General features: G+C 42.2%; 1 protein-coding gene across 1 annotated transcript; it reads left to right on the forward strand.

The window, feature by feature from the left end:
* Positions 1 to 324: 324 nt before the first annotated feature.
* Positions 325 to 14,591, forward strand: ACTL6A (actin like 6A). The gene is made up of 14 exons (XM_080929639.1): positions 325 to 484; positions 1,896 to 1,972; positions 2,112 to 2,286; positions 4,008 to 4,108; positions 4,808 to 4,905; positions 6,812 to 6,906; positions 7,111 to 7,217; positions 7,307 to 7,396; positions 8,436 to 8,497; positions 8,720 to 8,834; positions 8,942 to 9,022; positions 10,585 to 10,680; positions 13,155 to 13,241; positions 14,453 to 14,591. The coding sequence occupies exons 1-14, from the start codon at positions 460 to 462 to the stop codon at positions 14,531 to 14,533; spliced, it is 1,290 nt and encodes a 429-aa protein (XP_080785765.1). The 5' UTR covers positions 325 to 459; the 3' UTR covers positions 14,534 to 14,591.
* Positions 14,592 to 14,668: the final 77 nt, after the last annotated feature.

The following is a 14,668-nucleotide window of genomic DNA, read 5'->3' on the forward strand; positions in this document are numbered from 1 at the left end:
GGCGAAGCACAGTTCGCACCCTCTTGCGAAGCAGCCCCACCCACTCTCCGGTCCGCATGTGAAGCTCCGCCCACCCTACCGCCCGCTCAAGAAGCCCCGCCCACCTCACCCGCCCGCGAAGCTCCGCCCCCTCCTGCCCAACACCTTCCCTTCTTCCGTCGCTTCTCCCTCTCCCCGCCCTCACGAATGCCTTCCATTGGCTAAGACGGCTAAACCGCGCGGGGATGCAGCAGCACCACATTCTGATTGGCTAAAGACTAAGCCGGGCCTTTTGTCATTGGTTGACACGAGAAACCAGCAAGAGTGGCTGTGCAGCGGGCGTGCGGCCGCTGCTTTGTTGCCGGAGGGGGCGGCGTTGGAAGTTGCAGGCTTGCGGGGCCGGCGTTCTCGGGAAGTGGAGCCGCGCCGCTGTTATCGTTCGCCCAGTAGTCTTCGGCCAGTCCCCGCCCCACAGTAGCCATGAGCGGCGGCGTGTACGGCGGAGGTGAGTGAGCGCATGGACGCCTCGGGGCGTGCGGGCCGGAACGACCGGCCTGGTCCCTGGTCGCTTCCGTTTCCCTCCGGTCCTCAGCGGGCCCTTCCGGTCTTTGACCGGTGCTTCCGGTCCCTGTATGGGCCACGGCCTCTCCTCTTCGGACCCAGGGCCCGCGCGCTATAGGTTTCCGGCTTTTCCCGTCGCTGGTTCCGGGATGGCTTCAAGGAAGGGCCTTAGTGTGTGTGTCTTACACCTGGGGCTCCAGGACCGGTCGGAGTCTCTTGGCAGTCACCTGGCACGCCCGGTCCCTCCTGTACCGGTCCCGTTGCGCGTTAGTCCCGGGCAGCTCGCGGAAGTTCCGGGCCCTCGGGGTGGGCACCGAGTGCGAGTTGCGCCTGGTGTTGTGGCTGCTGCTCTAGACTGGACATCGTTTCAAGTGTGCCTGGTCCCTAGATGAGCGGTGCGCTGAGGTACAGGCTGCTGTTCCCCTGTCCACCTAGACAGGAGCGTTTTATAGATTGGCGATAACGAAATCAAGGCTTCCAGGCACTTCTTGTTTTTCAAAGAGTACTTAACTAATTAGAAACTCTTCTCTGGGGTGGATGCTGACAGGAGATGGTGCTGCTATCCTGCAAGTTAATGAAGAAGAAAATATTGGGACGAGTTAAACAACCAGCTCAACGTTAATTGGGAACAAATAGTTTCTGGGATGAGGCAGAGGCATTCCTTTCTCTGCCGTGTACCGGTAATACTCATCCATAATGAGTTAAATAGTAGCCTCACACTACAAATTTATAAATGTATTGAGTAAGTATATCTGCCCACACGTTTTAATTGCTGTGTAGGGTTTTATAAGAATGAACTGAAGCAGTTTCTCTAGGAACTGTAGTCTTTTTCCCTGGCAAGAAGTGTGACAGTAATAACTTCTACAATTGGCTAATATTTATCAGGCTTATCGTTTGTCAGCACTACTCTTAAGTGCTTTTATACATTAAAACATTGAAGACATTTAGTCATAATATCCTATAAGTATTAAATACATTGTATGATTAAACTGGGGAAGAGAAGTTAGTCAATTACCCATTTCACATAGTGTATTAGTCACTTTTCTGTTACTGTGATTAAAAAAATAACAAAAATGACCAAGGCAACTTCTAGAAGAGTTTACTTTAGCTTATGATTCCAGAGGGTAAGAGTCCAGTATGATGGAGGCATGGCAGCTGGCAGCAGACATGGTGGCAGGAGCAGGAATCTGGGGTCACATATCCAACCTCAGCATGAAGCAGAGAACAGACTAGAAATGGTGGGGGCTTTAAATTCAAAGCCCAGAGATCTGTCAGCCTCTGCCTCCCTTACTAGGATTAAAGGCATATGCAGTTCTCTTTTAATCTCTTCAGCAATTCTCTCTTAATCTCCTCAGATGAAGTTGGCGCTCTCGTGTTTGACATCGGGTCGTATACAGTGAGGGCTGGCTATGCTGGTGAGGACTGCCCTAAGGTAAGAATGGTGATAAGAATTACTTGGATAGGCAAGAGTTATCTGTGCAAAACTAAATCCAAGCAAAAATGACAGTAGGCGTTGGAAACAACCCCTACTGAGAGCGGATGACCCTTCCCATCGTGTCTTAACGTCCCAGGTGGATTTCCCCACGGCCATCGGTGTGGTGCTGGAGAGAGACGATGGCAGCACGATGATGGAGATAGATGGGGACAAGGGCAAGCAGGGCGGGCCCGCCTACTACATAGACACCAATGCCCTCCGCGTGCCCAGGGAGAACATGGAGGCCATCTCGCCACTCAAGAACGGCATGGGTATGAACTCGCTATAGACAGCACCTTCTTACAAGATGAACAAGTATTTGTTTTAATTCCATAAAGGAATATTTTGGATAATAAGAATACAAAATGTATAAGAAGTGTTCCTTTTCCTTAAACTCAGGATTTGGTGTATGCACAGAAAACAGTTTTATAAACTGTATGGGTGTGGTCAGGAAACAGTGGGATTAGCGAGCTCATAAAGGAGGTAGCTGCTTCTGAATCTTGAGCCATGGAAGTCAACTGACCAACAAGGCTGAAAAAAGGCAGAAAAACGGCAGCTTGTGTGACGAGAGGGGAGTCGTGAGGGAAATATTTTGAAATGGTTTGCAGATATGGTGGTAGCATTGTTTTAGGTCATGTGCAGGAAAGGTAGGTAGCAAATGCTGTCTTCCTTTGGAGCAGGTTGAAATAGTCCCTGGAAGCTGGCCTAGGGAAATCATGTAAGGCCAGTGTGCCTGCTCACCTTTGCCACTCTGAAAGACTGGCTGACAGTGACTATGTAGAATCTGCTGGAGGGATGGACTGGAGACAGGACAGGAATAGAAGAGGAGACCGTTTCTGATGGAAATGAGGAGGGTTTAAACTAAACCACTGAGAGTAGAGGTCCTGAAGTGGCTTTGAGTATCCAGGCAACAGATGGCACTAGGAGATTGAGGGGCAGAAAGGAGAGGAGAATTAAGGTTTTCTAGAATTTTGGTTGAGGAGATGAATCAGTAGTAATATCCGCTAAGATAAGAATTAGAAGGGGAGGCAGCAGAGATGTTACTATCTCTGGAGAAAACTCTGAGGTAAGCTCATGCTACCCAGGAGGACTCATGCTATCACACTGAAAAGACATGGGACATCCAAGGGAAAGGGGATGAAATCCAGAGGAGACACAAGTCTCCTCACTGTGTGGCATACAGTGTGCTCCTGCCTCAGCTGCACAGTGTAACAATGTATGTATTGTTCACCTAGGAGCTCAGCAGAGACTCTGTAAATAAGGCTTTCATTGAGTGCCAGTGTTCCTCTTGGGAGAAAACATTTGTAAAGCATTGTAAATAGTAGTGCCAAGTAAGGTCAAAATGTCACATTTAATTGATAATAATAATTGTTCAGTGGAAGTCACCAGTTAACCAGTAACTCATGAACAGTGGAGGAAATGCCAGTTTTTGTTTGTTTGTTTGTTTGTTTTTGAGACAAGGCCCAGCTCTGTATTCCTGGCTGGCCTTGAGTTCATGGAGACCTGCCTGTCTCTGCCTCCCTAGTGCTGTGTGCTGGGATTAAAGGTGTGCAATGCCGTGTCTAGCTACTCTCTAGATTTTAAAACGCCTTTAAATCCTTATTTTTCTAACATATAGTATGTTTTTTTTTTTTTGCTTTTTTTCCCTTCTAGTTCCAGATATAATGTGCCCTATGATCTGCTTTCCAGTATCTTCTTTTCCTTTCTGATCACCCACCTGGCCTCTAGCAAGGTGTCTTTTAAGTACCCCACTCATATTTGGGGCAGATTTGAGGCCCACCTGAAAGAACCAAAACGAGATTGTGTATGTAGAAAATAATACTGGCCTCTTTTGTAAAGTGCTGTGTTACAGAGTAGATTTTGTATAATGAGATATTAATCATAAGTCATAAAAAGTCTGTCTCAGCTGATGCTCATTCATTCATTCATTCATTCATCCATCTATCCATTCATTAGCTAAGCCTTGTTTCAGGCTCTGACTCTTATGTTCTAGTTGAAGACTGGGATAGTTTCCAGGCCATTTTGGATCATACATACAAGATGCATGTCAAATCTGAAGCCAGCCTGCATCCTGTTCTCATGTCGGAAGCACCGGTAAGACCACTTTCTCTTCTAGTTTCTCTAGTCTCTGCTCCTTTTCTTTCCTTAATTTCTGCTCGTTTGGAGATTGTACTTTTCTTTTTAGAAAAAATACATTTATTGGTTTATCGTGTGTGTATTTGCACATACATAGGTGCTCATGTGCCAGGCACACATGTATAGGTCAGACAACAGCTTGAAGGCATTCATTCTCTCCACCGTGTGGATCCCAAGGCTTGTCAGGATGGTGGACAAAGCAGCCTTTACCTTCTGAGTCACCTCTCTGGCCCTCTGTTTTCTTTTAAAGAGTCATCTAAATTTACATTTTGAGTTTGGAAATTTGGGGAAAGATTAATTTTGATTATGCTTATAACATTATTTGAGCAAATGAAATAATTGGCTTTGTTTATGAGTTCTATTTACAAGTGGGATGATTGGGTGTTTTAAAATTTAAATTTAGGATTTTGGCTACCAGATTCAATATTAAAGAGTACTTTTGCTTTTAGAATCTTAATTTTTCTGGGATTTGGAAAGTGTTTCTGATATCAGCTAGCAGTTTTACCTGTTGAATAGTAGAGTTTAATTTATGATTTTTTAGAAAAGGAACCTCTTAACTTTCTTTCTTTGCCAATATGGCTCTGTGATGTAGTATGAAATGAGTCAATGCTTTAATTACTGTTCAGTGACTAACTGGGATCCTTCTCCCTTCTCTAGTGGAATACCAGGGCAAAGAGAGAGAAGCTGACAGAGCTAATGTTTGAGCACTACAGCATCCCTGCATTCTTCCTTTGCAAAACCGCAGTTTTGACGGCGTATCCTTAAACCATAAGACAGCTTTCTTGGTGTGTGTAAGATGTTAGTGGAGGAAGTGTTTTCTAGCTTTTTACCTATCTTTGAGTATTTTTAACCCCCCCCCCTTCTTGGTGTGTAATTATTGTATGCAATGTTGGGTTTCATAAAGACAATATCACTTCTTCAAGAAATACATCAAGTATCTCTTTCATGTGGGCAACCAGATTCACCCATTTCCTCTGCTTAGATTCACCGGCTCCTCCTGATATACTCTCCCCTTTTTTCTGTCTCTCACTATGTCTTCCAGTTTGGTATTGGGGGCTGGGGTTGGAGGTGGTGCTCATGTGCAAATAAATGCCTGTGTTTTTAATGTATCTGAGGAATTCTAGGATTTGCATATGACACCGTGCATGCAGTGTTTGTTTTCCTGTGTCACTAATTTGTTCTGCGTTTCCGAGTAAGCAGCATTTCATCCTTCTGGATAAGCAGAACAGCAGCGGTACTCACACCACATTCTCTCCAGATGTTGATGACCTCTGCCTGGGCTGACTTTGTGACTTGGCTGTTACAAGTTTGCAGTCATCTGCTGGGCTGTGTTGACTTCCTTCTTCTGGCATAGATTTAGTAGACCCGACTGAATCTTGAGTGGTAACTTTAATTTTTTGAAGATCCTCTTTACTGATTCATGGTAGCTGGACTGATTTCTGTTACCTGCTTCTGCTATCTGTTCTTTTGAGGATAGCCATTCTGATGAGGATAAGATGGAATCTCATTGTGGTTTTAATTTGTATTTTATGATAGCTTTAAAGATGTTGAACCTTTTCTCATTTTTATTGGCCATTGGTAATTCATCTTTTAAGAGCCATGTATTCATTTCATTGGGCTATTATTGACTAGGTTGCTTTTCTTTCTGGTCTAGTTTTCAGAGTTAGTTAAATATTCTAGATAGTAATCCTTTGTCTGATGAGCAGCTAGCAGATTCTCCCGTTATGTAGGTCACTGGGACTTGTGAAATCTTTGTGAAGTCATTCTGTGTTGAGTCATATGGTTCTCCGTGGTCCTTCTCTGCCCTACGTTGGGGCTCTGTTGACTGTGCTTGTGAGCTCCCCATGTTCTCCTGTGTCATTTCCTGCTTGCTCCTACTCCATCCACATTCTCCCCCAAGTCACTGTTGGAGGAACCTGGGGGCCAGGAACAGGTTGGGTGGCTTTTCTTAATCTTTCAAGAACATCCCAAGCTTTTCTTTTTGCAGGTATACTGACCTCTGTTTTTCTAAACAAGATACTTTTCAGGGTAGAGATGGCTTGGTGTGAATCTTCTACTTTTAAGGAATGTTAGTGATAACTTTGTTGTGTCCTCCCCACACATTTCTTTGTACTTTACCTCTTCTGAAATCTTAGTGGGTATCAAACTTGGGATATCATAAATGCTCATCAAGTAGTTTGAGTGAAAAGCCCAGTTCATAAACCTGCATATAGCCTTATAGCATGCAGCTGAGAGAAGAGGGAGTTGCTTTTTTAACCAGCTGCTCAGTCCACCTGGAAGTGCTTGTCAGCCTTACTGGGGCAGGGGTGGGAAGCGCCACCAAGTGCCACACCTGCAGTGCTGCTCCAGAACTCCACCCCAGGAGTCTTTGTAAATATTAAAAATGGCTCAATTTATTATATGCTTATTGCTCAACTGTAGAGGTTTTCAGTATGCTCATTTTAAGCATTTTAATTAAAGAAGAAACTATTCTGCATGTGTAAGTTTTCTTCAAGACAGAGTAATTATTGACACCAGTTTTTATTCCTAGACATGCTTTTACACATGTAAACGATAATGTATGTTTAATAAACTGGCTTAAATATTACAAGAGCCAGCCCTTCATAATCAGTACTATCCTAGGAGCTTTGACACTTTATTTTCCTTAATGCTTTAAACTAGATTTGCTAATGGTCGTTCTACTGGGCTGATTTTGGACAGTGGAGCGACCCACACCACTGCGATTCCAGTCCACGATGGCTATGTCCTTCAACAAGGTAACTGCTTACTGAGGGCACAAGGTGCCTTTCCTGGTCTTTCACGTAGATAGTGGAGACAGACCACAAATTCTATTGGAGCACCTCTATTCCTAAGTAATATATTTCAAATGCATGGCTTTACTCTTTGAAATGATAGTTTACTTAATCTGTTCACAGTTCCAAGGTTTTGGTTCCTTCAACCTTGTTTGATTTGGTTCTCAGGCATTGTGAAATCCCCTCTTGCTGGAGACTTCATTACCATGCAGTGCAGAGAACTCTTCCAAGAAATGAACATAGAACTCATCCCTCCTTATATGATTGCATCAAAAGTAAGCAGCATGTGAAGTTCCTTAGTGAGGCCTGCCTCTGCCTCTCCTGTGTCGGGAAGTTTCTTAGCATGTGCTCTTGGTATTCTCAGGAGGCTGTTCGAGAAGGCTCTCCAGCCAACTGGAAAAGAAAAGAGAAATTGCCCCAGGTTACAAGGTCTTGGCACAATTATATGTGCAACGTAAGTAACCCTTACTGTCTTTATAAAGTGTCGACTCCAAGGATTTGTTTTGTTTTTTTAATAACACAGAGGAGGTTTTTTTACCCTGGAGGGAAAAGTGAGCTGCCTCTGGATTGGTTAGAGACAGCCATGCTATGTTTTTTTTTTTATATCCGACAGTATCTTAGGGGTGGGGATCACTTTCCATTATTATTGAAACAGTCCCGCATGTATTAGACATGAAAACGTGTGTGACTGCTCCAGCAGTGGTTAGTGAGACTCTTTGCTGAAGTCTGTCTGAGTGTGTAGACCTATGTGATTTCTAACAGTAAAAGGGTATGAAAGCCATGATTGATTTAGTGTTTTCTGAGAGCATGTTGTACCCAAGGTTGTTTGTATTAGAACATGGGGAATTCTTGGAATTTGCCCGTATCAACCTCCAGGCCATGTTCATTTCACAGAAGTCACTAGAAATTTCTATGAGATATGACGTTTCTGTATGTCATTTAGGTCATAAAAATCTTGATTTTAAGATCAAGCTACTGGGTGGTGGCAGCACACACCTTCAGTCCCAGCGCTTGAGAGGCAGGGTCAGTCGGATGCCTGAGTTGGAAGCCAGCCTGGTGTAAAGCACAAGTTCCAGGATAGCCAGGGATACACAGAGAAACCTTATATTAAAGCAAAAACAAAGGCAAATACACAAATAGATACAAGTAAATAAAAGATAAATCAGGTTACTTTTTAGGAAAATGATGATGTTCTGAAACGGGTTTAGTTTGGTGAGGTAGTGGTGCAGGTTCCTGGTTGTTTTTAATCTCTTGTTATTGACCTATAAGTAGTGTAACTGAAATAACTTGTGTAGATGTGAATTTAATTTATGCCATAAGTTGTACATTCCCACATAGAATTGGGTATGTTGATGCTCAGTCTTTAGTAGAGTTACACTCTTCAAATGACTCAACCATGAGAAAGTGGTCTGATGTCATTCTGTTACTGTCACATACAGTGCACATTACAAAGGCAGATTTCAACCTGATTCTCAACTTCTCTCTGTCCACAGTGTGTCATCCAAGATTTTCAAGCTTCTGTTCTTCAAGTGTCAGACTCCACCTACGATGAACAGTATGTTTTCTGTCTTCCTGTGTACTTCAGAAATAAGAGCTTTTGTTTGTCTAAATATTAAAGGGTTATATAGTGTGTTCGCCTGAAAACATAAGTATATTCTGAGTACTGCCCTTAGGTATTGGTACTCTAATTTCCCAGAGATTGGTAGCTCCTTATAAGTGGACTATCCTTTTGAGCAGAGTTGTTTTGCTTTCTGTGAACTACTGTTTACATTTGTAGAGTGGCTGCCCAGATGCCAACTGTTCACTACGAATTCCCCAATGGTTACAACTGTGATTTTGGTGCAGAGCGGCTGAAAATTCCTGAAGGATTATTTGACCCTTCCAACGTAAAGGTGTGAAAGCTAATTGCAGAATTGGTGTGGCTTTTCCTGTGTAGAGAATTTATGGGATTAAAAGGCCTAAATAAGACCAAATTTGCCAACTTATATTCTTGTTCTAGGGACTATCTGGGAACACAATGCTGGGAGTCAGTCACGTTGTCACAACAAGTGTTGGAATGTGTGACATTGACATCAGACCAGTAAGTGCCAGTCTCTTCTTATCACTGTCTCTTAGAACTATGAAGTGCCCCAAATTAGGTTTGCAGCATTGGCCCCTGGCTCTAAGGGCTGTTTCTAACCACGTGGAAAGAGATGGGCAAACTGGTATGCAGTGCTTGCTACTGACCAGTCAGCTCAGCTCCTGACCTAACCAAGTCTTCCCTGAAGGTGGTCTGTGGCTGCTGGACTGCGCACACTCTGAGAACACCTTCCCCTCACCCAATTATTTTGGTCATCGCTACTCCAGATTTCCTAAAATGTGGTGAATCAAAATACATAGAAAGTGGTGATTTTTCTTTACTTTTACTTGTAGTTTTCAGAAGAATGTGGTTTGAGTGTGCTACTTTTACATGGATTGTATGATTTTTGTGTTTGTTCTGCTGTGTCAAGTTTTAAAACTTGATACTGTATCAATATTATATAATTACTCATTTATATTATAATTTACTAAGCTGTAGGTTTATTTCATAATCCATCTAGTTTATAATCTACATACTATCTTGGTTTTCAAGTTAATTTGCTTAAAACATGGGATTAGATGTGAGTGTATAAACACTATACTCACAAAAGGGTGTTGAGTGACCACAAATTTTATTTATATATGCACATACACACATTTGTGTGTGTGTTTTATGTATGAAGGGACATTTTTTGGTATTTAGTGTCTTGTATACCTTCACATGGATTTCAGGGATCAAGCTCATGTCTAAATGTGCACAGTGAGCACCTGTAGCCCATTGTCCTGATTTTCTGCTGTAAGTGTTGGTGCTTTTTTTTTTTTTTTTTTTTTTTTTTGTGCACAGTCACTTAAGGGCAGAGAAGTAAATTTGCAAGAGTGGAACTTTTTATTGAGATCATTTTCTGTTTACTTAATGTTGTTAGCAGATGGAACCAAATTTTTGCATTTCTGTTTTAAAATTCAGATGATTTAGATGTTTGGAGTAGGTTTTAGAGCCAGTTAAAAAAGGCAGGCTAACATTTACATTTTGATAAATACATGCAAAGTAGAAATAAATACATTTCCTATGAGTATGAAGTTGTTTTTATTTGAGAGGTTCAGCCTGTGTTCTAAAAGAGTTGCAACATTCTGACAAAAGAAAAAGCATTTTGGCTAGAAATGTTTCCAAAGAGTATCATTATCTGTCATGATCATGTTTTGTCTAATTTAAAGTACCATGACTTTCAGATGAACAAAGCTGAATACCATTATAAAATGACTCTCTAATATTAGTTGCTGTCTGCCAGTAAGAATTATAAGTTTAAGAATAATTGTTTTACTGTAGTGGCTCTGGGCTGGCAAGATGGCTCAGTGCATAAAGGAGGTTGCCACCAAAGCCTGATAAACTGAACTTGTTTCCCAAAATCCACATACTGGAAAAAGAATCAGCTCCTAAAAGTGTCTTCTAATTTCCACACATAAGCTGTGGCATACTTACATACACACAAAATAAATAAATGGAAAAACAAGTTGGATGTTGGATCCAATTCCCAGCACCTAATAGTACTATAGGGAACATGTGGAAATGATTTGTTTCTCTCCCAGGGTCTCTACGGCAGTGTGATCGTAGCAGGAGGAAACACGCTAATACAGAGTTTCACTGACAGGTTAAATAGAGAACTTTCTCAGAAAACTCCACCAGTAAGTTTTTCTTCTTTGTGTTATTTAGTTGTGTCCATTCTCACCGAGGGAATTTAATGGATAATTGTGTGCCTTTCTTTACAATATGAGTAATAGCTATTAGTAATGTAGATGTCCTACATAACACCTATTGGTTCCTTTTCTATGTTTGTGTGTCCTGTGTACATTAACCGTGTGCATCTGTCTGGAGGCCAGAGGTCAATTTAGGTGTATTCTCTCTCCACATTACATACACACATCCACATATAAGTACACACACATGAACTCACACTCACAGGGCATATGGTGCTAATTTTAAGGAGAGGAGAATTTAGAGGGGTAATTTACATGGTGTATTAATAATATCAGGTACAATATGCTTAACTGTTACGTGTTTCTGTAGAAACTCTGTTTTGGCTGCTGATGTTACATACACTGTACGTTTATAGTTAGAAGTTCTTTTAGGTGTTGATACACTTCCATGATTGACATTTGCCTTCAACATTCTGCACAATTGGAGACGATAGACTAGGGCAGTGGTTTTCAACCTTAATGCTGTGACTAGTACAAAATCATTCTCATTGCTAACTTGTAACTATAAATTTGCTGTTATGAATCGTTAGTGTAAATACCTAATATGAAGGATATCTAAATGTGACCTATGTGAAAGCATCATTCAACATCCAAAGGAGTCAAGGAGATTGAGAACCACTGGTTTAGGAGAACCTGAGTAGAAGTTCTGACCATTGGGGTTTCATAGAAAGGTGACAAATCTAACTACAGGCATGAATGGTCCAAGGTCTGAGGAGTAAATTAGTGGCTGGCATTATGCAGCCTTCCCTGCATGAACTCTTCTTGCAGAGAACCTGAGTTCCCAGAACCCACATTTGGCTGGTCATGTCCCCTATAACTGCAGTTCCATGGGCTTCAGTGCCCTTTCTGGCCTCTTCAGGCACCTGCACTCATGTATCCATAGGCTCACACAGGTGTATACAACACAATTAAATTAGTTAAATAAGCTCCCTCCCCCTCCCCCCTGCCCCAGAGTAATTTAGAAACTTTTGTTCTTTAGTGAGTAAATACAATATACAATGAAGAAAAGTTCCATTCTAGAACAGATGCCCATCCTAGCATTCGCTGGTTCTGGGCTTCATCTCACACGTTAATGCACTGTGAAGGCAGCCTACATGGTGTTGTATAGAGTGCCTGTTGTGAACACCTTGAAAATGAAAGAAGGGTAAAGACCCTAAATGTAGAGACCTGAGTCCCCAGAGCCCACATTGGGCTGGTCATAGCCCCTGTAACTGCAGTTCCATGGGGTAAAAAATGAAAGCCAAATGAATACAGTATTGAGCTCAGCCAGGTGGTACAAACCTGTTATCCCAGCTACTGGGAGGCTGAAGCAGGAGGATCCCAGGTTCAAGGCCATCCTGGGCAATATATCATATTCAGAACAGAGGCACTAAGGTTTTAGTTTTTTGAGATGGGTCATATGTTATCCCATTGTAGACCATTTGGTTTACTCAGCATTCTGTCCCCTTCAGCCTGGGTGCTGGGGTTGCAGACATGAGCCACCCTACTGAGCAGAATTTGGCTGGCAGGCAGTGTGAATCATGTCACTTGTGTTCTGGCATTTCGGCTGGGAAGAGGATAGTGGGACCTCTGCGGGTAGGACAGGTTAAATGAAAATGAAACACCTAGGGTGGTGTCTTTGTGTGTATGTACATGAATTCTAAGTGTTGTCCTTTTTACTACGCAGGTGGTACCTTTGTATGTATGTGCATGAATTCTAAGTGTTGTCCTTTTACTATGCAGGTTTTTAAATTTTTTTTGTTGCTTTGTTAATTTGTTATGTTTAACAGTAAGAAATTAATGTAACATAAATTCTGTCTTACATCTTTGAGATTACAAAATAAGTGTTAGTGATTATAAACATCATAAAATATGCTTAATAAAACTGTTTGAGGGAGGAGATCCAAGCTCTGTAATGCCTTAGGGCTGCAGAGATGAAAACTCGCAGGAGTGTCATGCTGAGCATAGTAAACAAGTCTCCTGACAGCAGGTTAGAGCCTGGGTGTCAGTATTCCCAGTCCAGTGTGTCTTCCTGCCTGGTGTGCTGTTGCATGCTTGTATTTGCCCAGTTTTCTGAGTCACATAGTTCATTTTCTTATCCTGTATTCATTAAGACATTTTCTGAAATGGAGCCTAACCTATGCCAACTATTAGCTTAGCTATTGGACACCATGTGAAACTAACTTGTTTTTCTGTGTGTGTACTTGTGGAGAGAGACAGAGACAGGGTGCGTGGGTGTGAGGTGTGGATACTATTGTAGCCCTATCTGACCTAACGCACTATGTAGACCACACTGGCCTAGAACTAAGAGATCTGAAGTGCTAGGATTAAGTATGTCCTCCACGTGGCTCTAGAGGTTTTTCAGCACTGAATTCCCAGGTTGGCTATTGAGTTATCCCAACATCCTGCTTCTTCTGTTGTAGAGTATGCGGTTGAAACTGATTGCAAACAACACGACAGTGGAACGGAGGTTCAGCTCATGGATTGGCGGCTCCATCCTAGCGTCTTTGGTTAGTAGATAAGATTCCACTGACACAGACTCCATGGTTTGAAAGAGGAAGAGATTATGTACAACAGTTTATAAAGGGCATTTTATCATCTGACAGTGCATCCATATTTTTCTGTGAATGATTACTTATTACAACTTTTTCCGGTTCTTTCTGTTATTGCTTTTAGTATTTATTCTGTACTGATAAAAATCTGTCTTGGTACAGTTTATATATGTTTTGTATATATTTCCCCCACTAGAACAGCACTCTGGGATTTCTGGTAATGGTTGTTTATTACAATTTTAAGTTATATAAACTTTCAGTACAAGCAGAAATTTTCTTCACTTAAAAATAAGATTCTTATTTGGCTTAAATATAGCATTGAAAATTACTGTTCAGTAAAAAATACTAAGAATGATTTAGTGCTTCATTGGTCTTTGCATTTAAAACCAACAGATGAGTGGGAACCTAGTAGGAATGTCTGTTTAAAACCATTTACACACAAAAATGACTCCTACTCTGCCCCCACACCAGCAACCTCAGGCTGGCCTCCACCTTGGAGTCTTCTTGCCTCAGCCTCAAGTGCTGGGACTATAGGTCTGCACCATCGCACTGGGCTCTGTTGAACATATCAGATGCATCATCAGGAACATTTGTTACCAGACCCTGACCTTCCCTTCAGTGGGAGCTGTTGAGCCTCTGCTTGTCATCTTGGCCCTGGGCAGACTTAGGTGCACTGCATTTATCCATGAGTCATTTCTTCTTAAGTTCAGTTGTTTCCCAACTGGTGAAGCTGTCATGAGTTGGCTGTGTAACCAGGGCCAGTGAGATCTGTGCTTGGTCTAACTGGGAGTCTACCTTGAATTGGGAGTGTGTGAGATGGAAGGCATTCCATTTTCCCTCAGAGGACCAGAAGTAACTGGCATGTGCCCACTAGGAGGTTCCACTACTGCCTTAGGACCCTTCCTCATGCCTTTCCGCCAGCCACTTTATAATTTCTTTTTTTATGTAACAGGTACAGAGGGGCTTGGTGTCCTCTTAGACCTGAAAGGCCAGGCTGAACAGTGTCTGCCCTGTCTCAGAGGAAGGCAGAAGAAATGGGGGACAGTACTATTGGAGGAGGGAGTTTAAATCGTTTAGCAGTAATGGCCATTTATGAGTAAAAAATACCATCTTCTGATTTAAAAAAAAAAAAAAAAAGAGGCATAATTATGTTTCTTTCCACCTTACAGGGTACCTTTCAACAGATGTGGATTTCCAAACAGGAATATGAAGAAGGAGGGAAGCAGTGTGTAGAAAGAAAATGCCCTTGAGGGCTCCACCCTGCCTGCTGTCACCTCACGTCTGTAGCTTTAGTACACTCAGGAAAAGACCACCATCTTTTGTAGAATGTTTATACATGTTTGCATATTTCAATTTCCACTTAAATTTTTTAAGGCTTTAACAGG

The sequence above is a fragment of the Micromys minutus genome, assembly GCF_963924665.1.
Source record: "Micromys minutus genome assembly, chromosome: 15".
In the NCBI taxonomy this organism is placed as follows: domain Eukaryota; kingdom Metazoa; phylum Chordata; class Mammalia; order Rodentia; family Muridae; genus Micromys; species Micromys minutus.